General features: G+C 43.5%; 1 protein-coding gene across 2 annotated transcripts in view; it reads right to left on the minus strand.

Moving 5' to 3' along the window:
- The window catches only part of tex2l (testis expressed 2, like), a 107,376-nt gene that overhangs the window by 69,091 nt on the left and 11,327 nt on the right, over positions 1–26,958 (minus strand). For both annotated transcript variants that reach the window (XM_069907309.1, XM_069907310.1), the window contains exon 2: positions 9,001–9,201. In XM_069907309.1, coding sequence (XP_069763410.1) covers positions 9,001–9,201 — 201 coding nt within the window. The remainder of the gene's footprint in view (positions 1–9,000; positions 9,202–26,958) is intronic.

A 26,958-nucleotide genomic window follows, 5' to 3' on the forward strand; every position in this document is an offset into this window, starting at 1 on the left:
TTTTTGAGCTGGCCGGGGAAACTAAAACGAGAGGACACAGTATCAAGATTCGGGGGAGTAGATTTAGGACAGAGATGAGGAAAAATAGTTTTTCCCAGAGAGTAGTGAATGTTTGGAATTCTCTAACCAGGGAAGTGGTTGAGGCTGCCTCATTAAACATATTTAAAATTTGGTTAGATAAATTTTTACATGATGGAGGAATTAGGGGATATGCGGAGAAGGCAGGTAGGTGGAGTTAGGTCATAAAGTGGATCAGCCATGATTGTATTGAATGGCGGAGCAGGCTCGATGGGCCATTTTTGGCCTACTCCTGTTCCTACTTCCTATGTTCCTATGACATAGTGGTTGAAAACCCCAAGCTTAGGAAGGAAACGAGTAGAGCTTTTGGCTGACGAATCCGCAGTAAATAGTTAGGAATTGATGTGGGTGGGTTTCTACTTCAAGAAAAGTCCTGCTCTGCACCAACAAGTACGGTAACATTCAGGGCACATCCACACACTAATTCACATTCATCTTAATTCTACATTCAAGTTAGCAATCAGAGTTGGAGGAAACATAACTTTGTCATCATTTGCTGAGATTTAAAATGAATCTAAAACTAAATCCCCTGTCCTGAAAACCCTTCTGACAAATACGTTGCTTTTTTTCCCCCTCACTCCCCATCATATTTGGCAGCTGCGTCCAGCTGAGCGATCGCAAGGTTGTGCTTTCACCCCTCTGTTCGCTCTGCTCGCTGAAGCCTGAAGCTGGGCAAAGAAACTGACGTGGCCACAGTTAACATGTTTCGTTGATGACCAAGCGTTGGCCGGGTTCTGCGCCGGTCGCTTCCTGAACCAGCTCACGGTTTTATTTCCGATCAGAAATAAAGTGCCCACAAAGCCAGAGAAACAGTATTTATATGCAGCCGTCGTCTTTAGCTTGGGTGTTTCGTGCAGTGTTTGTCTTGGACGTTTGCTAAGCAATCACGGAAACTACAGTGGAGTTGGCAAAGTAGGAGCTTTGTTCAATCTCTGATGCTAGTCAGGCCCAGTAAGTCTGAGTGATGGCACGAAGGAAGAGAAGGACCAGATCATGGTGACAAGGGCGCACCTTGATCAAGACCCCTTTCGATGCCCAAACTTGTGGAGAATTTGGAGCACTGAGTGATTTAAAAACAGCATCCTTTAATCTTAGCATTTGACACCTTGATTCAGTGAAACTAGTGATTTCTATTGTAATTGTTGAATGCTGTTTCACTATTTCATTCAATTAATCTTCTTGTCATAAATGTTGAATAAAGTACATCTGATTTGTGTTTAAAGCAAGGGATGGTTGCAGGGTGAAATGTTGAAGTAAGTTTTAACGGGGGAGGGCTCAATTTCAGTTCTTGCGATAGGTGCTATTTTCCCTAGATACACCACTGACCTTAAGCAATCCCTTACTAATCACAGAGGACCGATGGCATAAGGAATACTTAAGGTGGAATGTGAGTAGAAGGAAACAGTTTGAAAACCACTGATTGAGATAATAATCAGCCTTTTGATCTCTCTCACTTAAGTTCCTGGTCTCACACTTTCCCGCTCCATTTTAAACTCCATCTGCCAGTGTCTTTGCCTATTCACTCAATGTAACCGTATTCCATTGCTCAATGGCAGGATCTTTATTGCAATTACATGCACCTTCATATCATTTAGCAAATTAGAAAACCTTATCTAAAGTTCAGATCATTATGTTAATGTCAGATTCCTTCTGGAAAAAGCATTTCGATATCCCTGAGAATGATGCAGTAACACGGCAGTTTAGAATTAATTTAAACAGAGATGCAATAATGGAATACTAGACATCAAATGGAAGAAATAGAACAGGCCATGTTCAGGGGTTTGTATGGCTGTGAATATATTTCCATAATTCAAAGGATTCCTCTCAGCTGGCAGTTAGTTTATAGATGAGCATCTCTTTGCGTAATGTTAGATTTGTGAGCATATCTGCCTTTTTTAATTAAATGTTTATTTGCCAATTCCCAGTTTTGTTATATGAGATCCAGAATTAGATTGCTACTCAAACTCACCAAGATTAATTACTGCTTTCTCTTCAGGGAAACAGACAGCAAACCCTTTGAAATGTGGAAATAATTTTTTTTTTAACATCAGCTCATTAACAGGCCTTTCCCACCCATGAGCCCATACCACTCAAATACCCAATTAAACTACAACCCCCATAGGTTTTGAAAGGTGGGAGGAAACTAGAGCACACGGGGGAAACTCATGCAGACATGGGGAGAATGTCCTTACAGGCAGAGCCAGATTCCAACCCAGGTTGCTAGTGTTGTAATAGCATTATACTCTTTTTTCTTTTCTTTTTTCTTTGGCTTGGCTTCGCGGACGAAGATCCATGGAGGGGGCAAAAAGTCCACGTCAGCTGCAGGCTCGTTTGTGGCTGACAAGTCCGATGTGGGACAGGCAGACACGATTGCAGCGGTTGCAGGGGAAAATTGGTTGGTTGGGGTTGGGTGTTGGGTTTTTCCTCCTTTGCCTTTTGTCAGTGAGGTGGGCTCTGCGGTCTTCTTCAAAGGAGGTTGCTGCCCGCCAAACTGTGAGGCGCCAAGATGCACGGTTTGAGGCGTTATCAGCCCACTGGCGGTGGTCAATGTGGCAGGCACCAAGAGATTTCTTTAGGCAGTCCTTGTACCTTTTTTTGGTGCACCTCTGTCACGGTGGCCAGTGGAGAGCTCGCCATATAACACGATCTTGGGAAGGCGATGGTCCTCCATTCTGGAGACGTGACCCATCCAGCGCAGCTGGATCTTCAGCAGCGTGGACTCGATGCTGTCGACCTCTGCCATCTCGAGTACTTCGACGTTAGGGATGTAAGCGCTCCAATGGATGTTGAGGATGGAGCGGAGACAACGCTGGTGGAAGCGTTCTAGGAGCCGTAGGTGGTGCCGGTAGAGGACCCATGATTCGGAGCCGAACAGGAGTGTGGGTATGACAACGGCTCTGTATACGCTTATCTTTGTGAGGTTTTTCAGTTGGTTGTTTTTCCAGACTCTTTTGTGTAGTCTTCCAAAGGCGCTATTTGCATTATACTAACCGCTACGTTAACTGTGCTGTCCTAATGTCCGTGGGCAATTACTATCCCGTTATTCTGAACATGAATCTAAAAGTAGAACTGCACCAGCTCAAGGAAGTACAGATGATATCACTGGAGGAATGTCCAATGGTGAGACACAAATCACAAGCATACTAGAAAAGGATGTGGCAACAGAAAAACCAAACGATTATCCTGGGGACCCATCCATGAGGGAAGTACCCAGGTTTCTGGAGGATCTTTGCAGCCTCTTGTAAAACATGGGGAACATGGCAGAGGAAGCAATGGTTCTTTGATTGCTCAGGTATGTGCCAAAATCTTTGTTTCAACCCACTGAACTAAGGACTTGGTTGAAGAAATGTGAAGCACAGGACCAGTGCCAGACTATTTTGCGCCCTAGGCAAGTCCAACTACTTGGAACCCCCCAAAAAAGATCGCCAACTTCGATTTTCAAAATCAGATGTTTTGTAGAAAAAATGAAAAGCACAAAACTTGAAACTACTAAATTTATTTTAAATTCCAAGAATCAATCTTTGATTATCTTCCACAAATACAAAAGAAAATACTTTGGCACACAAATCATTTTGAACTGAAGGCCACGTGGTAGAATACATATCTCTGGCAAGGGCAACACAACATTCAAACATTTTGCTTCACACACTTTTAAGTCTATCTACCTTCCAGTGTCCATTTTTCTCCAGAAGAATGATGCAGTATGAAAATGCCCCTGTGGCCCCTCAAATTTGCTCTGACTTTCCCGTAATCATTTTTATAAATCTATGCTATTGCCTTTTCTAATTTTCCCACATTTCTATAATTTCCCCTAGATTCTATAACTCACTTACACGCTACAGCCATGGCCAATAATCTACCTGCCCACATCTTGGAGATTCGAGAGGAAATTGAAGCATCCAGAGAAAGTTCACATGGTCACAGGGAGAATATGCAAACTGTGTACAGATAGGACCCGAGTTAAGGGCAGAAGCCAGATTGCTGGAGTTGTGAGGTCGTAGCTCCATTAATTGTGAGACGGCATCAACTCTAGCAATAATAATAGTATCTCCAATTACACAATAACAAATGTGAAAATTTGCAGTAGAGAACCCTGAGCAAAATGTAACTAGGTAATTTCAGCATGGCTTTACACACAGAAATTCAAGAATGCTTTTCTATTGGTCTGCCTTTTGAATTTCTCATGTTTTATGAAACTTTGACAACTAGGATAAACAAGATCATTAATATAATGACAGAAATTACATGGAGTAATTGCTGAGTTGACTTCTTTTAGGAATTTATATATTTTTATTTCTCATCTATGAATATTGCTAGTTATTCTGCTAGTAGAAAAGTGGCAAAGCAGCAGGTATGGATGGAATCCCCCCAGAGGTCTGGAAGGCTGGCGGCAAAACTCTGCATGCCAAACTGCATGAGTTTTTCAAGCTTTGTTGGGACCAAGGAAAACTGCCTCAGGATCTTCGTGATGCCACCATCATCACCCTGTACAAAAACAAAGGCGAGAAATCAGACTGCTCAAACTACAGGGGAATCACGTTGCTCTCCATTGCAGGCAAAATCTTCGCTAGGATTCTACTAAATAGAATAATACCTAGTGTCGCCGAGAATATTCTCCCAGAATCACAGTGCGGCTTTCGCGCAAACAGAGGAACTACTGACATGGTCTTTGCCCTCGGACAGCTCCAAGAAAAGTGCAGAGAACAAAGCAAAGGACTCTACATCACCTTTGTTGACCTCACCAAAGCCTTCGACACCGTGAGCAGGAAAGGGCTTTGGCAAATACTAGAGCGCATCGGATGTCCCCCAAAGTTCCTCAACATGATTATCCAACTGCACGAAAACCAACAAGGTCGGGTCAGATACAGCAATGAGCTCTCTGAACCCTTCTCCATTAACAATGGCTGAAGCAAGGCTGTGTTCTCGCACCAACCCTCTTTTCAATCTTCTTCAGCATGATGCTGAACCAAGCCATGAAAGACCCCAACAATGAAGACGCTGTTTACATCCGGTACCGCACGGATGGCAGTCTCTTCAATCTGAGGCGCCTGCAAGCTCACACCAAGACACAAGAGAAACTTGTCCGTGAACTACTCTTTGCAGACGATGCTGCTTTAGTTGCCCATTCAGAGCCAGCTCTTCAGCGCTTGACGTCCTGCTTTGCGGAAACTGCCAAAATGTTTGGCCTGGAAGTCAGCCTGAAGAAAACTGAGGTCCTCCATCAGCCAGCTCCCCACCATGACTACCAGCCCCCACCACATCTCCATCGGGCACACAAAACTCAAAACGGTCAACCAGTTTACCTATCTCGGCTGCACCATTTCATCAGATGCAAGGATCGACAATGAGATAGACAACAGACTCGCCAAGGCAAATAGTGCCTTTGGAAGACTACACAAAAGAGTCTGGAAAAACAACCAACTGAAAAACCTCACAAAGATAAGCGTATACAGAGCCGTTGTCATACCCACACTCCTGTTCGGCTCCGAATCATGGGTCCTCTACCGGCATCACCTACGGCTCCTAGAACGCTTCCACTAGCGTTGTCTCCGCTCCATCCTCAACATCCATTGGAGCGCTTTCATCCCTAACGTCGAAGTACTCGAGATGGCAGAGGTCAACAGCATCGAGTCCACGCTGCTGAAGATCCAGCTGCGCTGGATGGGTCACGTCTCCAGAATGGAGGACCATCGCCTTCCCAAGATCGTGTTATATGGCGAGCTCTCCACTGGCCACCGTGACAGAGGTGCACCAAAGAAAAGGTACAAGGACTGCCTAAAGAAATCTCTTGGTGCCTGCCACATTGACCACCGCCAGTGGGCTGATATCGCCTCAAACCGTGCATCTTGGCGCCTCACAGTTTGGCGGGCAGCAACCTCCTTTGAAGAAGACCGCAGAGCCCACCTCACTGACAAAAGGCAAAGGAGGAAAAACCCAACACCCAACCCCAACCAACCAATTTTCCCCTGCAGCCGCTGCAACCGTGTCTGCCTGTCCCGCATCGGACTTGTCAGCCACAAACGAGCCTGCAGCTGACGTGGACTTTTACCCCCTCCATAAATCTTCGTCCGCGAAGCCAAGCCAAAGAAAAAAAAAGAGTAACCAGCTAGTGTCTGTCCTGAGCTATCCTTAACAAGTTACCCTGGACCATCTGCTTGGTTCCTCTTCTCATGAATTTAATCCTCTAAAACCTGGGTGTTGGGAGCTCCGGTGTAGGATGAGGGGAAGATTTGGAGTCAGGCATCTGGAGTTCTTGGCTCCGACTCCGAACCCTCCCCTTGGCCTACCTGAACTGTGGCACAATTTGCAAATCAATTCAGTTTTTTTAATAAAACCAACACTTTACTCACTTTTTACTTCCCCTGCACCCCTTCCAGCTATGCCAGAGCTTTTTGAATCTCTATTCAACAGTGCCCCTCTGAGGTCTGCACACTCAGCAGCTGCCAAGTGGGCCTAATATTAGTGCTGGCCCTAGTGAAGTGACAGATTGTGGACAGTTCACAATAAAGGATTCGGTTTCCATAAGGGTGCAGACAGAAGGGATGCAGGGGTATGGGTGCACAAGTCATTGAGAGTGGCAGATAATACTGCAAGTACTCAGCAGGTCAAGCAGCACTCATGTGCATTTGATGAAAAGGTCTGATAATGGCAGACAGGGAGACAGTATCGAAAATGGAGAATGTGGTGTGGTGAGGGGTCAGATTAGGGTGGCACGGTTTGTGTAGTGGTTAGCACAATGTTGTTACAACGTCAGCTATAGGTTCAAATTCTGCACTGTCTGTAAGGAGTTTGTACGTTCTCTCCGTGTTTACTCCGGGGGCTCTGCTTTCCTCCCACCATTCTAAACGTACCGGGGGTTGTAGGTTAATTGTGTGTTATTGGACTGCTCAGGTCCATTGAGTCGAAATGGCCTGTTACCGTGCTATATGTCTAAATTTAAATTTAAATATAATATAGTTACTAATAAATCCAAGATGGAATTCAGAAGAATTTTTTGTTTCCAATGCCCAGAATGGACACTGCTGTTGGAGCTACCTGAAGGAGTTTGCAGTAGGTCTATATATTGTTAAAGAGTGAAACCCAAAAGTCTGCAGACACTGTGATGGTAGTAAAAACACACCAAAATGTTGGAGGAACTCAGCCGGTCTATCGGTTCTCTATCAATGTATTGTAAGTTCTCACATTTGTTATTGTGTAATGTGGAGATACTATTATTATTGCCAGAGTTGATGCCGTCTCACAATTAATGGAGCTACGACCTCACAACTCCAGCAATCTGGCTTCTGCCCTTAACTCGGGTCCTGTCTGTACACAGTTTGCATATTCTCCCTGTGACCATGTGAACTTCCTCTGGACGCTTCACTTTCTTCTCGAATCTCCAAGATGTGGGCAGGTAGATTATTGGCCATGGCTGTAGTGTGTAAGTGAGTTATAGAATAAGAAGAATGAGCCAGAAGCAGGAAATCTCGTGTTTATTACGTCGATTTCACAGGATTTTACCATTAGGAAGAGTCTCCCGACATCCCAGCAGTGGTCGTTCACACAGGAATGACCAAAACTTCATATCTCCATTTCTGTCCGTGAGTTTAGATAGCATCCCGGCAATGCATCCTCGCTACATAGTATTCATGAGCCCCTTGGTCACAGAATGCCTGCAGTTCAGTTTAGACTCCAGGCGTTCTGGGAAAATGACCAGGGGTCCAGGTCGGAATAAGAATGGCACCCTCATTCCGATTTTGAGCTTTTAAACAGCATGTGTTCCAGGAAAATGGGAATAATTTCCTGGAATGCAGCAGTTGTGTAAATAACATATCAGAAAATCTCAGAACACGGACACTGCTGGCTGGGAGACAAATCCAAACCAACAAAAGGTGTTAACTGGATATGATAAGGTGAGAGGCGAGAATTTATCATGTCTGTGCAAAAGGAGATGGGTGAGACAGAGTTGGGGGAAGGCAACGGAGGAAGAAGTGAAGGGGGTGGGGTTTAATGAAAGCCAGAGAAGTCAATATTAATGTCGTTTGGCTGGAGAGTGCCCATTCGGAAGATGAAGGTTTGTTCCTCCAATTTATGGATGGTCTCAGTCTGGCAGTGCATGGACAGACATGTCAGCAAGGGATAGGATGGGGAATTGAAATAGGTGGGCACTGGGAGATCCACCCTATTGGGGCAGACAGAGCCAAGATGCTCAACAAAGCGATCTCCTAGTGTTAAAGCATAGGCAAGGATTAGTTAGCCCAAATGACCAGAGATTCAATGTAACACCATCATTTCTGGGTTTAGTAGATTTCTGGGTTTAGCAGAGGTCGACAGCATCGAGTCCACGCTGCTGAAGATCCAGCTGCGCTGGATGGGTCACGTCTCCAGAATGGAGGACCATCGCCTTCCCAAGATCGTATTATATGGCGAGCTCTCCACTGGCCACCGTGACAGAGGTGCACCAAAGAAAAGGTACAAGGACTGCCTAAAGAAATCTCTTGGTGCCTGCCACATTGACCACCGCCAGTGGGCTGATAACGCCTCAAACCGTGCATCTTGGCGCCTCACAGTTTGGCGGGCAGCAGCCTCCTTTGAAGAAGACCGCAGAGCCCACCTCACTGACAAAAGGCAAAGGAGGAAAAACCCAACACCCAACCCCAACCAACCAATTTTCCCTTGCAACCGCTGCAATCGTGTCTGCCTGTCCCGCATCGGACTGGTCAGCCACAAACGAGCCTGCAGCTGACGTGGACTTTTTTACCCCCTCCATAAATCTTCGTCCGCGAAGCCAAGCCAAAGAAAGAAGAGATTAATAATATAAGATTCTTCAAACTGCTAGTACTAAAGAAAGTACACAGTCCAGACCATTTTTAGAATATTGAAGTCCTTACATAAATGAGTTAAATGAAAGCTTTGAGCTCATCTTAGAAATTTTTCACATACCTTGCTGTCAGCAAGGTCACAGGATCGATGGCTAATGAAAATCACATCATGGGTGCCTTCGCCAAAGGTTGCTCGTCGAGGGATGTTGCTTCTCGGATATGAGAGTTTTAGTGCTGTACCCTCTAGCGTCACAAAGACTGAAAATGTCAAGGCAGGATGGTTTGTCTCAGGGTTGTAGTTATAGACTTCATTCATCCACCCCTGTGATATGGAAGAGACAGATAAATGGTTGGCTCACCTGCAAAATCAGCAAGAAATTATTCATCTGCAGCCACAGGCATCTCCAGAAACACCAGTGTCTCACATTCTATTGAGGTTTAGGGGCCTCAAGGAACATGTGTCCTACAAAGAATGGCAGATTCTATAGGAATCTTTTACAAAATTACATTTTGAATGCTGAAAGGATTGGACAGAGTAGATGCGAATAAGATGTTTCCCTTGGTGGGTGAATCCAGGACAAGAAGGCACAGTCTTAGAAAGAGAAGGTACCCATTTAAAACAGAGATGAGGAGAAATTTCTTTAGTTAGAGGGCAATGGTTTTGGAATTCGTTGCCACATACAGCTGTGGAGGCCCAATCATTGGGGGAGTTTAAGGAGGAGATTGATAGTTATCTAATTAGTCAAGGTATCAAGGGATATGGGGAAAAGGCCGGAACTTGGAACTAGAAGTGAGAAGAGTTTCACTCAGGGTTGAGTTACGGAGTGAATTCGATGGGTCAAGCAGCCTACTTCTGTTCCTTTATCTTGATATCTTGTGAAACATTACTAATCAATTCAAATGTCCATCATCATGTTTACAGGTATGTGTTTTGATTGTAAGATGGATCTTTTGCCCTTGATTTGGATGACATCAGTTTATCCTGTTTAAAATCTAGACAATTGAAAGCACTCAATTTGGTTTTGGGAAGGCTGTGTATTTTTGGGGTGGCACAGATAACATAGCGGTTAGGGAACAGCATCAGTGACCCGACTTCAAATCTGACAATATCTCTAAAGAATTTGTCCATTCTCCTCGTGTCTGCATGGGCTTCCCCTTGGTGTTCCGGTTTCCTCCCACCCTTCAAAACAAGTACAGGAGTTGTAGGTTAATTGGGCAGTACAGTCTCATTGGCTGGAGGTCCTGTTACTGTTATGTACGTCTAAATTTAAAAAAATAATATTTAGAACTATGCAAAGTCAGAGTGCTAGCTTATAAAAATACTGTTAAAAAGAAATAATGTAACATTTATGGAAATTCTACAAAGGTTTTTATTGGCATCATTTGGTTCCTGCTTCTCTGGATCTTTTTTTTTTTTTTTTTTTTTAATTTTTTATTTTTCACACCATAAATCACAATAGCCATGATATACACTTTTTCTTTTCCACACATTTACAGTGACTTTTTCTCCCTCCCCCCTCCCTCCTCCCAAGCCACCCCCCCACCCCCCCCCCCCCTCTCATCCATTTTAGGTATACAATCTAGGTTGCATTAATTCAGTTAGACAATGTTGTCATTCAACAGAATCTGGACATGTGAGAGAGTAGAAAAATTTTGGGATGATCTCAATCAGATATTAAATAAAATAACAGAAAACAATATACCAAAGAATCCAGAGATCTTTCTCCTAAGTAACATAAAAAATAAAGAATTTGGAATTGACTTGGAAGATGCACAAAAAAGATTTGTCAAGATAGCCCTAGCCGTAGCAAAAAAATGTATTATGTCAACCTGGAAATTGGAAGATAATTTGCAAATACAACAATGGTATATAGAAATGAATAAATGTATTCCATTAGAAAAAATAACATATAGTTTAAGAAATAATATTGAAATATTCGAACAAGTATGGGAGCCTTACATTAAATACAATAGCGAAAACCTACCGGGAACAAACATTACCTAAGTTGATGGAAGGAGAAGAAAAGAAAAGAATGGACTCAGTAGAATTTCTGGTGTATTTCTGTTGAATGGCTTCTCTGGATCTTGATGTAGTTGTTTACATTTAAACAATACGAAGATTAGCAGTTAAGGATAGAGATGGAATTTAACAACCATTGTTGCATGAACTTTAAAAACAGTTTGAAGATTGAATGTTTTTTAGAAATACAGCACAGTGACAGGCCATTTCAGCCATGAGCCCGTGATGCTCAATTAATTAACGTATGTTTCAAACGGTGGGAGGAAATCAGAGCATCCATGGAAAACCCACACAGACACGGGGAGAGCATACAAACTCCTTACAGACAACTCAGGATTTGAACCCCAGTCCTGATCACTGGCGCTGTAACAGCGTTGTGCTAACTGCTGTGCTAACCGTTAACTGGGCTGCCAAAAATGTGACACTGGTGTTTCTGGAGCTGGTTGTGGCTTTATTAATAGTCTGTTCATGGCTGAGTAAAAAGTTGAAATTTCATTCCAAAACATTAAACACAAATCCTTAAGTTTCTGTTCCAGTGCAGCACTGAGGGAAGTCTGCATGGTACAAGGTGCCATTCTAGAAAATGGATATTAAAATAAGACCCCATCCATGTTCTAGAGTAGGCAATAAGGATTTTATGGCTCTATTTTAAAAACAGCATTAAGAGTTTTTACATTTATATTTTTAAAATTTAGACATTCAGCACGATTTCAGGTTTGGCCCATAAATTGGGTGTCACCCAATTTACACCCAATTAACCTACACCCCCGGTACGTTTTGAATGGTGGGAGGAAACCAGAGCCCCCATAGAAAACCCACACATACGTGGGGAGAACGTACAAACTCCTTACAGACAGCGCAGGATACAAACCCCGGCCCAGATCACCAGTGCTGTAAAGGCGTTGTGCTAATTGCTATGCCAACAGTGCCTCCCCAATTGGTGTTATGACTGGTATTAACTCTATATGCCACTAATATAATGGATAATTACCTTATTGCTTTCTGTTGAACCCTGCTTGGGTTCTATGTGTCCTTCAAAATGATAAAGACCTTGCTTGAGCAGTCTTCATTGACTAAGTATTTTGGATATCTTAAGTTGTAGAAGTTGCTGCATGCACCTGGTTACTTGATTTTAGGTTGCAGTGGGGCACAACACTATCCCTGATTGAAAGTAGGCCATGGGACTAAAAGAATTTGAAAGCTGAGCCAATTCTTTTCCATGGCCACTACACCAACAGTGTCGTCTGAAACATTAACTTCTTTTTTCCCCTGATGCTGTCTGACTTGCTGAATGTTTCCAGTTCCAGTGAGAATACAAACTCCTTACAGACAACTCAGGATTTGAACCCCAGTCCTGATCACTGGCGCTGTAACAGCGTTGTGTTAACTGCTGTGCTAACCGTTAACTGGGCTGCCAAAAATGTGACACTGGTGTTTCTGGAGATGGTTGTGGCTTTATTAATAGTCTGTTCATGGCTGAGTAAAAAGTTGAAATTAAAGGCAGAAGGCTAGCTCCCTTTGGTTTCTGTGCCAATGCTCTCACCATTTTCCAAGATACTTACACTCCTTCCCTTCTCTCTCCCTTCATCCACAGCACCAACAAAGGCATAAAAACTTCTGCTATATGTATAAACAATTCAATGTTGAAAACTTAGCATTTCCCCAGCAGAACAGTTGACAGTGGATATGTGATGAATAAAATCGGAATTTTCCTTTCAGGACAGTTGACACAACCAGTGACCCGGTTTCTAATCTGGTGCTGTCTGTCAGGAACTGGTACATTCTTCCCATGTCTGCATGTGTTTCCTCCGGGTGCTCTGGTTTCCTCCTATTCTACAAACGAATGGGATTAGTAGGTTAATTGATCACATGGTGTATTTTGGCGGACCAGGCTCATGGGCCAGAAAGGCCTGTTACCGTGCTGTATTTCTAAATTTAAAAAAAATACAAAGGTCTCTCCAAAGGGAAATAAAATGAAACGTTGGAAGTTGAAAGCCTTAACGTTATCTCTGCTTTATCAAGCTTAAATGCTTTCAAGTCATTACAATTCTATTTTCATAATGCCTGTCAAGGATGTTTATCCTTGTGAAATCTGGTGAGGGTATATTGAGGGAAAAACTGGATTAAAACATCTTGCTGAACAAATTGCTGTGGGGAAACTTTTGATTTGTCAGCAGCTCATTTTGGTTTCATATAAAAATCTAATACTGGATTAAATTATTTCAGTTGAAGGAAAAATCCCACTGGTTCTATGGTCAAGTATTTGGAATATTATTGAATTGTTATGTAATTAGTATTGTTCTGTGGGACAAACCATATCTTATCCAGGGTGCGTAACCATTTATGGTGTTCTCGTTCAGTATTTGGTGCATTCCCTCAGCAAGCCTAGTTGCATTTAACATGAATTTGGTCAGCTTGGCAAGATTTATAGCTTTTTAACTTCTAAAAGGGTTGTGGATTCACCACAAAAACTTTACACAATACTGCAGGGTGGCATGATTAGTGTAGTGGTCAGCTCAATGCTAATACAAGGCCAGCGATCTGGGTTCAAACCCAGCACTGTCTGTAAGGAGTTTGTACGTTCTCCCCGTATCTAGATGAGTTGCTCCCGGTTTCCTCATACCCTTCTCATGGGCTGGAATGGCCTCCTACTGTGCAGTATGTCTACATTTTAAAACTTTGTCCATGATGACACTGGTCAGGGTAGAACAGAAACAAATTACTGTCAGAGTCTAAAAATTCCATTATGAATAACTCTCTTCTTGTCTCCCCAAAACATTTTCTCCAACCACAACTCATCAGGTCACATAGTGTCCATAGAAAAAGCAAAGATAGCTAACCAAAATTTTGGGCCTGAGCCCTTTGCTGAGGTATGAGCAGAAAGCAGGCATGCACCTGAATAAACACACTGGAATGCTGGAGGAACATCAGTGGTCTTCTCAGCATCCATAGGAAACAAAGATATATTGCTGATGTTTTGGGCCTGAGCCCTTCCTCAGGGAAAATTCAGAAAAGGCGGAAATAGGATATATCAGAAAGTCTCAGACTTCAAACAATGGGGAAGGAATCCAGATCATCAAAAGGTATTAATTGGATATGATAGGGACTAGGTAGAATTGATCATGTCTATTTGAAAAGAGACAGGGAATGGAGATATGATGGGGGAAGAAGGGGGTGGGGTTTAACGAAAGCCAGAGAAGATTATATTAATGCCGACAAAGGCAAGGCCCTTCAACTCTTCCTCTTCTACATCAATGAAGACTTTGGTGCCACCTCATGGACCCATGATGAGCTCATTGTCTTCATCTACTTTGCTGCCAACTTCCATCCAACCTCACATTCACTTGGTCCTTCTCTAGCAACACTCTCCCTTTCCTCGATCTCTCTGTCTCCATCTCAGGAGACAAACTGTACCTCACTGTAGTGTAGCCGGCCAGGATGCTCTTGATGGAAAGTTGGTGTAATGGTGGCCAGTAGTCTTTCCTGCTTCAGTCTCCACAGGAAATTCAGTCACTGCTGCACCTTCCTGACAAGTGAGGAGATGTTGAGTGTCCACAATCAGTCACGAGTTAAGTTAACTCCAAGAAACTTGGTTGATTCGCCATCAATAATCACAAAAGACTGAAGCTGTGAAACTACCAGGCTTTTATTAACTATAGACTGGAACAGCCATCAACCTCTTTGACTGGTCGAGGCTGAATGGAATGGAGACCATGCAGGGGGCTATGGGTAGTATTGGTCTCAGGAGACGTGTCCAGCTGGCAGCAGCCTATCATAGCAAAACAGTGGTTTACCACATTCACCCCTCTTTTTTAATAAGAGTCCTATGGGGTGAGAAAAAAAGAAATTGAAGCAAATATACATATAGACATTTTACAGATTAAGTCTATCAGGGGTCTCCTTTGCTGCAGTGAACCATGTGGTAATGGTTGGGGGGAAAGGTGGGGGCTGCCGTAGCATCCTGAGCAGCTTGTGGGGTTGGCCTGTTATTGTCAGTTACAGTTTGTCAATGGGGTGGTACAGGTGAGGGGGTAAGGGGGTGTGGTGCTGGTGCATCATTGGTGACAACAATGGCCAGAGGTGGAGTGGTCAGCTGCAGGCTTATGGACCCCTAAGGTAGAAATGGGGAAGGGGCAAGTGTCAATTGCTGGTAAGTGGTGGTTGGAGGGGCACTCAATGGTGCCAGATTTTGAATCAAGACTGTGTCCTTATGCCCATCAGGGAAGACAATATAGGTATGCTGAGGGTTAGCGTGGCGGAGGCAGACCCTCTCAACCAGTGAATCAGTCTTGGATTGCTTCCCAAGCAGGACCGATCCATGGGAGGTCAGCCAGGTGGGCAGCGTTGTCCCTGACATAGACTTCCTAGGGAAAGCAAACATCTGTTCATGAGGCTTGTTGTTAGTGGCTGTACATCAAAGTGACTGGATGGAGTGGAGTGCATCTGGGAGGTCTTCTTGCCATTGGGAGACCGGTAGGCCTCGTGACCTCAGTGCCAGGTGGCTGGTTTCCAGACTGTGGCATTCTCCCTTTTCACTTGCCCATTTCCTCTAGGGTTGTAGCTGGTGGTCATGCTCGTGGCGATGCCCCTGGCCAGCAGGTACTGTGCAGCTCATCACTCATGAATGAGGTTCCCTGGTCTCTGTAGATGAAACTAGGGTATCCAAAGAGCATGAATATATTGCAGAGGGCCTTGATAACTGTGGCCGTGGTCGCGTCCGGACATGGGATGGTGAAAGGAAAACAGGAGTATTTGTCAATGATTGTTAGGAAGTGGGAATTCTGGTTGGAGGAGGGGAAGAGTCCCTTGAAATCAATGCTCAGATGCTTGAAGGGGCAGGTGGCTTTGATCAGGGGTGCCTTATCTTGTCAGTAGAATTGTGGTTTGCATTCAGCGCAGACTTGGTACATTTTAGTCACTGTCCGCACTTCCTCAACAGAGTATGGTAGGTTCTGAACTTTGATAAAATGTAAAAACCTATTCACTCTGGGGTGACAATGGTTATTATGAAGAGTCTGCAGTCTGTCCATTTGGACACTGGCACAGGTCCCACGGGCTCGTTAAGTTTGCTAAGCAAGTAGAGGATGTTGTAGTTGTAAGTGGATCTTATCATTCTTGATTTTGCCCCTTTGCTTATTATTAAACATGAATGCGACCGCTCGCTAATCCGTGAGGAGAATGAATAATTTTCCAGCGAAGTAGTTCCCCCAGTGGTGTACTGCCTCCACAATGGCCTAGGCCTCCTCCTCGACGGAGGAGTGGCGAATTTCAAGGCCTTGGAGTGTGTGTGAGATAAAGGCAATGAACCTGGCCACTTTGTTGAGTTGGCAGCCAGGGCAAATTCGGATGCATCGCTCTCCAATTGGAAGGGTATGGACTCATCTATGGCATGTATGGTTGCCTTGGCGATGTCACCCTTGATACAGTCAAACACAGCTTGGGCCTCTGCCGGCAGGGGTAATGTTGTGGTTTTGACCAATGGGTGAATCTTATCTGCGTAGTTGGGGACCCACTGAGCATAATATAAGAATATGGACGCACTTTCCAAGTTCTAATATTTCCCAATTTCAAGACGTGTCATCTTCAAAGAAATATAAGCATCAATATTCTGAATTGTCATCTTATTATTTCTATAAATCAAACCATAGTTGCAGCTGTAAGTAGCTTTAATTCATTGATAAAAATAGATAAACATTTTGCAAAACTTTGCAATGAGATTTCCATAATGATGAGTAAACAAAGCATATTGTATAATGATATTCAACTTTAAACAAATATAAAAGAATAAACAAAATAAGATGAATTAAGATGAATTCAAAGTATCTTGAGAACTTCCATCTCTGTCATGATTCTTTGAAGAATGAGAAAGCAAGGTTCAGGTCCGCTCAGATATTATGACATATGAGTCATAGTAACTATGGTAACACTACAAACAACAATTTCTTAAAGGGATAGTCATAAAATTAACAAAATTCAAAAACACAAGGTTTTAAACTTTACATTCTGGTCCCTAATTATTATAATAGACATCAATGACTAATATATAATAATTACTATTACAGATACAAAAGTAAATAAAAGATTAGAAATCAAAACTTTGTGCCTCTTGTAAAAGACAGATTTTAGTAATAAGTCAATTTAAGTAACTAGTCTTGGTTTTAATCCACACTTGTCGAACGAAACCTTTCTTGTCTGGAACTGGATCCACGATTCTCCCAGTAACCAAGAATTTCTTGGTGCAGAATCTTCCATGATAATTACAATGTTTCCTCATACAAAATTGCATTTAGCTTTAGACCTCTTTTTGTCTTGTAATAATGGAAGATATTCTTTAACCCAACTTTTCCAAAATAAATCTGCAATAAACTGCACTTGTCGCCATCTGCGTCTTGCATAAAAATATCTTTTCTCTGAAATTGACCAGGAGGCATTAAAGGTTTAGATTTAAGAAGTAAGAGATGATTCAGTGTAAGTGCCGCGATGTCATTTGAATCGACAGAAATTTTCGTTATTAGGCGATTATTTAAAATAGCTTCAATCTCACACAATGCTGTGTTAAAATTGTCATTCATTCAGTATTTGACCATTCAAAATGGAATTAAGAATTGTCTTGATTGCTCAAATCATTCTTTCCTACACACCTCCATGAAGTGATCCTGTGGGTGGGTTATATACCCAATTAATATCCCTTTGAAATAATGCATCATGAATTTAATGTTGATTCCAATTTTGAATTGCTTAACTCTAGTTGGGCTCCTGTAAAGTTAGATCCATTATCAGAACATAAATCTTTTACTTGACATCGAAGAACATTGATAAAAGAGTCTGTATGAAGCGATGACACTGCTTGAATATGAATTGGTCTCATAGGCAAACAGGTAAAAATAGTTCCATATCGTTTTTCAACACTTCTTCCTCGTTTTACTTGTAAAGGACCAGAAAAAGCAAATCCCGAGTATGTAAATAGGGGCTCATCAAGTGAAACTCTGTCTTGTGGCAAATCTGCTATTTTTTGTTGTCTCAGTTTAGAATTTTCATGTCAATAATATAACACATTTTGATATAATTCTTTTGATTAATGTTGAAGCACCAAATAGCCAATATTTCTGACGTAATTTTGATAACACGTGATTTCAACCACCATGACCTGTTTTCTCATGTATATGTTGAACAATCAATTCAGAAAGAAGAAATTCCTTAGCTAATATAATTGGATATTTCACTTCTTCTAGCATTGTTGCTTTTTCCAATCTCCTCCTACTCTCAATACATCGTTTACCAGAATAGGATTAGCTTGTAAACACCAATTGGTTTTATAACGTAAATTTTTTTTCAACTTTGCTATCTCATTATCAAATGTTTTTTTCTGACAAAATCGAGTGATCTCCATTTCAGCATTCACCAATTCATCATCTGTTAGGTAACAGCTCTTTTGAGACTTCAGATTCTCTTTCTAATACGATATAAAAATATAGTTTTTAAATACTGCCTTTCTCAAATGGAACCATGAAGAATAATAGCAAATTAATTGAAAAATCAAATAATTCTCATTAGATATTTGAATAGTATTCACTTTAGAGTTTTGGATTTCTGGATCCTCCATTGAAAGTTCTTTTAACTTTTCTGGATTTTAAGGCCAATCTTCTTGAGATTGCGAAAGAAATTGAGGACCGAACACCTCACAAAGGTACGAAACCTCATGGTTTTGTTATTAATGTATTTAAGCACTGATGTACTATCAGACCAACGAAAAATCTGTTAACTCCATCTGTAATTTTCTTCTTATCACAGTGTCCATTTTGCTGACCATAGTAGTGGCAGTTAATTCCATTTGAGGTATATTTACTGGCTTTAATGGAGTCATTCTGGCTTTTCCCATTACAAATCCACAATGTATTTGCTCTGGGTTATTTTGTATTACTAAATAATTGACAGGACCAAAATGACCTTCGCTTGCGTCAGCAAATGGTGTTACTGAGCAAATGTGGCAATTCCAAAGTCTGTAGGTTTAAAAGGTGATGTAGAGTCCTTTGTTTTATTCTCTGCACTTTTCTTGGAGCTGTCTGAGGGCAAAGACCATGTCAGTGGTTCCTCTGTTTGCGCGAAAGCCGCACTGTGATTCTGGGAGAATATTCTCGGCGACACTAGGTATTATTCTATTTAGGAGAATCCTAGTGAAGATTTTGCCTGCAATAGAGAGCAGTGTGATTTCCCTGTAGTTTGAGCAGTCTGATTTCTCGCCTTTGTTTTTGTACAGGGTGATGATGATGGCATCACGAAAGTCCTGAGGCAGCTTTCCTTGGTCCCAGCAGAGCATGAAAAACTCATGCAGTTTGGTGTTCAGAGTTTTGCCGCCAGCCTTCCAGACCTCTGGGGGGATTCCATCCATACCTGCTTCTTTGCCACTTTTCAGTTGTTCAATTGCCTTATATGTCTCTTCCCGGGTGAGGACCTCATCCAGCTCTAGCCTTAAGGGCTGTTGAGGGAGCTGGAGCAGGGCGGATTCTTGGACTGAGCAGTTGGCACTGAAAAGAGATTGGAAGTATTCTGACCATCGATTGAGGATGGAGATCTTGTCGCTGAGGATGATTTCGCTGTCTGAACTGTGCAGCGGGCTTTGGACTTGGGGTGAGGGGCCGTACACAGCCTTTAGTGTCTCATAAAAACCCCTGAAGTCGCCAATGTCAGCGCTGAGCTGGGTTTGTTTGGCGAGGCTGGTCCACCACTCATTTTGGATCTCCCGGAGTTTGCATTGAAGATGGCTGCATGCGCGACGGAAGGCTTGTTTCTTCTCTGGCCATGACAGCTTTGCAAGGTGAGCCTGGTGGGCAGCTCGCTTCTTTGCCAGCAGCTCCTGGATTTCCTGGTTGTTTTCGTCAAACCAGTCCTTGTTTTTCCTGGAGGAGAAGCCCAGTACCTCTTCAGTGGATTCCAGTATGGCCGTTTTCAGCTGATCCCAGAGGGTTTCAGTAGACGTGTCCATGAGGCAATTTGCATCCTCGAGCTTTGCTTGGAGGTTTGCCTGGAAGTTTCCAACATTGAACTTCTTTCTGGGGGCTTCACTGTTCTTGAACTTTGGCTTGAAGTGAAGGTTGAGCTTGCAGCGAACAAGCCGGTGGTCAGTGTGGCATTCCCCGTGGTGGGCATGACCCTGGTGTGGAGCACATCTCGTTTGTCTCTTCCTCGCACCAGAATGTTGTCCAGGAGGTGCCAGTGTTTGGATCGGGGATGCATCCAAGTTGTCTTCAGCCTGTCTCTCTGCTGGAAAAGGGTGTTAGTAATGACAAGCCGCTGTTCTGCGCAGAGCTCCAACAGGAGGCGCCCATTTTCATTGCACTTGCCGACGCCATGCTTGCCAAGGATTCCTGGCCAGGTTTCTGAGTCTTTGCCGACGCAAGCATTGAAGTCACCAAGGATGACAACCTTGTCAGCTGTAGGGGTGTATTGGATGAGGTTCCACAGATCAGTGTAGAATTTGTCCTTTTTTGCTGGTTCCGCCTGGAGGGTTGGAGCATTCACACTGATGAGAGTGATGTGTCGCTTGTTTTGAAGGGGGAGTCGCATGGACATGATCCGGTCAGAGTGGCCTGTCGGGAGGTTTTTGAGTTTGGAGGCAATGGAGTTCTTGACCATGAAGCCAACACCAGATAGGCGTTGTTCAGCCTGAGGTTTGCCAGACCAGATGGCAAAGTCCTCCTCAGCGACAAGATCTCCATCCTCAACCGATGGTCAGAACACTTCCAATCTCTTTTCAGTGCCAACCGCTCAGTCCAAGATTCCGCCCTGCTCCAGCTCCCTCAACAGCCCCTAAGGCTAGAGCTGGATGAGGTCCTCACCCTGGATGAGACATATAAGGCAATCGAACAACTGAAAAGTGGCAAAGCAGCAGGTATGGATGGAATCCCCCCAGAGGTCTGGAAGGCTGGCGGCAAAACTCTGCATGCCAAACTGCATGAGTTTTTCAAGCTTTGTTGGGACCAAGGAAAACTGCCTCAGGATCTTCGTGATGCCACCATCAGAAATCAGACTGCTCAAACTACAGGGGAATCACGCTGCTCTCCATTGCAGGCAAAATCTTCGCTAGGATTCTACTAAATAGAATAATACCTAGTGTCGCCGAGAATATTCTCCCAGAATCACAGTGCGGCTTTCGCGCAAACAGACATGGTCTTTGCCCTCAGACAGCTCCAAGAAAAGTGCAGAGAACAAAACAAAGGACTCGACATCACCTTTGTTGACCTCACCAAAGCCTTCGACACCGTGAGCAGGAAAGGGCTTTGGCAAATACTAGAGCGCATCGGATGTCCCCCAAAGTTCCTCAACATGATTATCCAACTGCACGAAAACCAACAAGGTCGGGTCAGATACAGCAATGAGCTTTCTGAACCCTTCTCTATTAACAATGGCGTGAAGCAAGGCTGTGTTCTCGCACCAACCCTCTTTTCAATCTTCTTCAGCATGATGCTGAACCAAGCCATGAAAGACCCCAACAATGAAGACGCTGTTTACATCCGGTACCGCACGGATGGCAGTCTCTTCAATCTGAGGCGCCTGCAAGCTCAGACCAACACACAAGAGAAACTTGTCCGTGAACTACTCTTTGCAGACGATGCCGCTTTAGTTGCCCTTTCAGAGCCAGCTCTCCAGTGCATGACGTCCTGCTTTGCGGAAACTGCCAAAATGTTTGGCCTGGAAGTCAGCCTGAAGAAAACTGAGGTCCTCCATCAGCCAGCTCCCCACCATGACTACCAGCCCCCCCACATCTCCATCGGGCACACAAAACTCAAAACGGTCAACCAGTTTACCTATCTCGGCTGCACCATTTCATCAGATGCAAGGATCGACAATGAGATAGACAACAGACTCGCCAAGGCAAATAGCGCCTTTGGAAGACTACACAAAAGAGTCTGGAAAAACAACCAACTGAAAAACCTCACAAAGATAAGCGTATACAGAGCCGTTGTCATACCCACACTCCTGTTCGGCTCCGAATCATGGGTCCTCTACCGGCATCACCTACGGCTCCTAGAACGCTTCCACCAGCGTTGTCTCCGCTCTATCCTCAACATCCATTGGAGCGCTTTCATCCCTAACGTCGAAGTACTCGAGATGGCAGAGGTCGACAGCATCGAGTCCACGCTGCTTAAGATCCAGCTGCGCTGGGTGGGTCACGTGTCCAGAATGGAGGACCATCGCCTTCCCAAGATCGTGTTATATGGCGAGCTCTCCACTGGCCACCGTGACAGAGGTGCACCAAAGAAAAGGTACAAGGACTGCCTAAAGAAATCTCTTGGTGCCTGCCACATTGACCACCGCCAGTGGGCTGATATCGCCTCAAACCGTGCATCTTGGCGCCTCACAGTTTGGCGGGCAGCAACCTCCTTTGAAGAAGACTGCAGAGCCCACCTCACTGACAAAAGGCAAAGTAGGAAAAACCCAACACCCAACCCCAACCAACCAATTTTCCCCTGAAGCCGCTGCAACCGTGTCTGCCTGTCCCGCATCGGACTTGTCAGCCACAAACGAGCCTGCAACTGACGTGGACTTTTACCCCCCTCCATAAATCTTCGTCCGCGAAGCCAAGCCAAAGAAGAAAGTGAGTGTGTAGCCCGTGCCGTCTTCTTGGAGGCTGCCTACATCACCTTTGTTGACCTCACCAAAGCCATGAAATACTAGCAAATACTGGCAAATACTAGAGCACCTCGGATGCCCCCCAAAGTTCCTCAACATGGTTATCCAACTGCACGAAAACCAACAAGGTCAGGTCAGATACAGCAATGAGCTCTCCGAACCCTTCTCCATTGACAACGGCGTGAAGCAAGGCTGCGTCCTCGCACCAACCCTCTTTACTATCTTCTTCAGCATGATGCTGAAACAAGCCATGAAAGACCTCAACAATGAAGACGCTGTTTACATCCGGTACCGCACGGATGGCAGTCTCTTCAGTCTGAGGTGCCTGAAAGCTCACACCAAGACACAAGAGCAACTTGTCCATGAACTACTCTTTGCAGATGATGCCGCTTTAGTTGCCCTTTCAGAGCCAGCTCTCCAGTGCATGACGTCCTGTTTTACGGAAACTGCCAAATGTTTGGCCTGGAAGTCAGCCTGAAGAAAACTGAGGTCCTCCATCAGCCAGCTCCCCACCATGACTACCAGCCCCCCCACATCTCCATCGGGCACATAGAACTCAAAACGGTCAACCATTTTAACTACCTCGGCTGCACCACTTCATCTGTTGCAAGGATCGACAACGAGATAGACAACAGACTCGCTAAGGCAAATAGCGCCTTTGGAAGACTATACAAAAGAGTCTGGAAAAACAATCTCCTGATGAAACACACAAAGATCAGTGTGTACAGAGCCGTTGTCATATCCACGCTCCTGTTCGGCTCCGAATCATGGGTCCTCTACCGGCATCACCTACGGCTCCTAGAACGCTTCCATCAGTGCTGTCTCCACTCCATCCTCAACATTCATTGGAATGACTTCATCACCAACATCGAAGTACTCGAGCTGGCAGAGTCCGCAAGCATCGAATCCACGCTGCTGAAGACCCAACTGCGCTGGGTGGGTCAAGTCTCCAGAATGGTGGACCATCGCCTTCCCAAGATCTCCATTGGCCACCGATACAGAGGTGCACCAAAGAAGAGGTACAAGGACTGCTTAAAGAAATCTCTTGGTGCCTGCCAAGACCACCGCCAGTGGGCTGATCTCGCCTCCAACCGTGCATCTTGATGCCTCACAGTTCGGCAGGCAGCAACCTCCTTTGAAGAAGACCGCAGAACCCACCTCACTGACAAAAGACAAAGGAGGAAAAGCCCAACACCCAACCCTAACCCACCAATTTTCCCTTGCAACCGCTGTAACCGTGCCTGCCTGTCCCGCATCGGACTTGTCAGTCACCAATGAGCCTGCAGCAGACGTGGACATACCCCTCCATAAATCTTCATCCGCGAAGCCAAGCCAAAGAAAATGTTTAAAACATCTGTTGACTTCAAAACTTTCTAACATTTCAAGACTCTCAATCCAATTCATTCAATCTTGTGCGATGGTTTCATCCCATCCAAATTTTCTTCTGCACAATTCTTGCAAAATTTTCTTGGCATTAATACGACTGTTGCCAATTTTCCCAAAGGATCATATATTGAGGTTACAATCGAAATAATATCTCTTCTTGTTAAAGGCCATTCTTTCAAAACAATTTTGAATTTCAAAACATCAGATTGAACACACCATTGCACTCCTAGAATTCATTTGGCAGGTAGAACGTCACACTCCAAGTCGAGATGTTTTATCTCCTTTGCTCTTTCTGTCTCAGGAATAACAGCCAACACATCTCGACTGTTGCTAATCTATTTCGTCCGGAAGAAACCTCCTTTATTACAGATCTCTTTCAACTCATGATAAAGATCTATGGCCTCTTTTTCTGAAACCAATGAAGTAAGACAATCATCAACATAGAAATTATTTCTGATGATGCTTATAACTTGAGAACTAAAATGTTCTTCGTTATCTTCAGCACATTTCCTGAGAGCAAAATTTGCACAACTCGGAGACTAAGTTGCTCCAAATAAATGAATTGTCATTCTGTATTCAATCCCATCTTTACTGTAATCTCCATTAGGCCACCATAACAATCATAGAAAATCACGATCTTCTGATGGTACTTTCACTTGATGAAACATCGCTTCAATATCTGCAGCAATTACAATAGACTCTTTACAAAATCTTATCAGAACAAGTATTTTAATAGGCAAGCGAAGGTCATTTTGGTATTGTCAGTTATTTAGTAATACGAAATAACCAAGAGCAAATACATTGTGGATTTGTAATGGGAAAAGCCAGAGTTGCTCCATTAAAGCCAGTAACCATACCTCAAATGGAATTAACTGCCACTACTATGGTCAGCAAAATGGACACTGTGTTAAGAAGAAAATTACAGATGGAGTTAACAGATTTTACGTTGGTCTGATAGTACATCAGTGTTTAAATACATTACTAACAAAACCATGAGGTTTCGTACCTTTGTGACTAACAGAATTAATGAGATTGAGAAGGTTTTGCATGCTAATCAATGGAGATGTGTTGAAACAGTGGATAATCTGGTTTAATCTGGTCCTTGTAACAGCTAAGAATTCAATGTAACTCCTTGAAATGATGCTCCTCAATCAAATACTACGCTAAGTTTTTTCTACCATCTTTACATTCCAAGATATCTTCTGCTACCTTTTCCACATAACCCTTGGTTATCATGTCCAACATGACATTGGTATATTCCAAATGAAAGGAAGAATTTCTCTTGAATTTTCTCTTCATATTCAGCATACACTGTTCTGCAATTATTTATTGTCTGTCATAAAAATTCCCTTTTCTTCAAAGGTAAAGCTATATAATAATGTTTAACAGAATTTGAAACTAAATCCAGAAAGTGCTTGTCCTCCTTTGAAGGTTCTTGAATATCTTTGCGACATTCAGGAAAATCAATTTTAAACTGTTGTTCCCACAGATCATTAAATTTTGACAACTGAAATTCTGTTTAAATTCGATAACTCCTGATCATTATTCATTTTTCCTCTTAATGGTCTATTAATTGCCCATCCAAGCAACATTCTCACGGCATAAGGTCCATCATTTTGACTCCTTATTACTTCTAAGGGTTGAGAGCTTTTGGTACATCTAATCCAATTGACACCTCGATCTTAGTATCAGTCTTGGATAAGCAAACGTCTTTTAGATGATTTGATATCATCCTGATAAGGAATATTCTCTTCATTCATAGGCATAATCTTTTGAGTATATACACTTGGAAGATCGCAAAAATTCATTGCTATTCAATTTGGCAATCTGCAAACCTGAAACTATATTAGTTTTACTGTTCCTTTCATTATTCTGTCTTTGTTATTTACTGAGGAATCCTGGGACTATTTTATGCTAAAGCATGAACACTAACACTGTAAGAGCCACATCACACTTGAGAGAGGTGCATATGCGGCAAGAGATATTGTATCTATATGTGACCCAGTAGCCTGATGTGAGTAAAGAAATGTGCTGTAAACAAGCCTTTCTAGTGTTTGTTAAGACTTCAGATGGTACAACCCGGACACAACATGGTGAAACCTACACCATATAGAAACAAAATTGAAATAAACACGGAGAGAAGGAAACAAAGAAAAAGGCACCATTATCTGATCACCAGAGCTGGAGAAGAAAATGGCTGCAGCAGTAACATTGCACCCAGTCATGGACGGGGAAACCGACGGCATTATAGAGGCTTTTAAAAAGATCAAGCAGAAATTCAACCTGGCATTCAAGAGTCTACTCAAGGGAATCAAACCAGAGGAAAAGGTTAGTTACATCCTTCTTTGGACAGGAGAGTGAGGACTAGACCTGTTTAATAGCTGGGAGCTGGCTGAAGGGGAAGAAAATAATCCAGAAAGGATATTAGAAACATTTTCCTCTCATCTGGAACCGAAATCCAATCATAGAATAAAGCGATAGGAGTTCCAGGGATTAAAACAAGAGCCTGATGAGTCAGTCGATAATTTCCACACAAGGCTAAAGAATATTGGTGCGAAATGCAAATTCAAAGAAATAGAGAAGATTGTAGAGCTCGTCGAAAGAATCAAAGACTTGTTGATCCAAACCAAGGCTTTTATTTGCAAAAGACAGGAGCTCTTTACAGGTGGCCGACCAGTCCGAAATGATCCGACCTGGCTAGGGACACAACCCTTTAAGGCCCAGACAGTAGGCATGGCTAAGCTCTCAGCCAATCGCTGTAAGCACAGTCTAGATACTGTAACTATATACACTATATACATTGGTGATAGGTCGGTACAATCACATTCACCCCTTCTTGGAGAACTGACCTTGGAAAAAAAAACAAAAAAACGAGGGAGAGAATGAAAGGAAGGGGTAGGTTAAGGACTGTAGCGGTCAGGGGGTCTGACCATCCGGCATGACCGCCGTGGTGCCGGGATTGGGGTCGCTGGAGTGGTGTCGCCAGTGGGCTCGTCGGGTGCGACCGCTCCTTCACTCAATTCCCCAGTCGTGTTGTCGGCA

The sequence above is a fragment of the Narcine bancroftii genome, chromosome 12 (genome assembly GCF_036971445.1).
Source record: "Narcine bancroftii isolate sNarBan1 chromosome 12, sNarBan1.hap1, whole genome shotgun sequence".
In the NCBI taxonomy this organism is placed as follows: Eukaryota; Metazoa; Chordata; class Chondrichthyes; order Torpediniformes; family Narcinidae; genus Narcine; species Narcine bancroftii.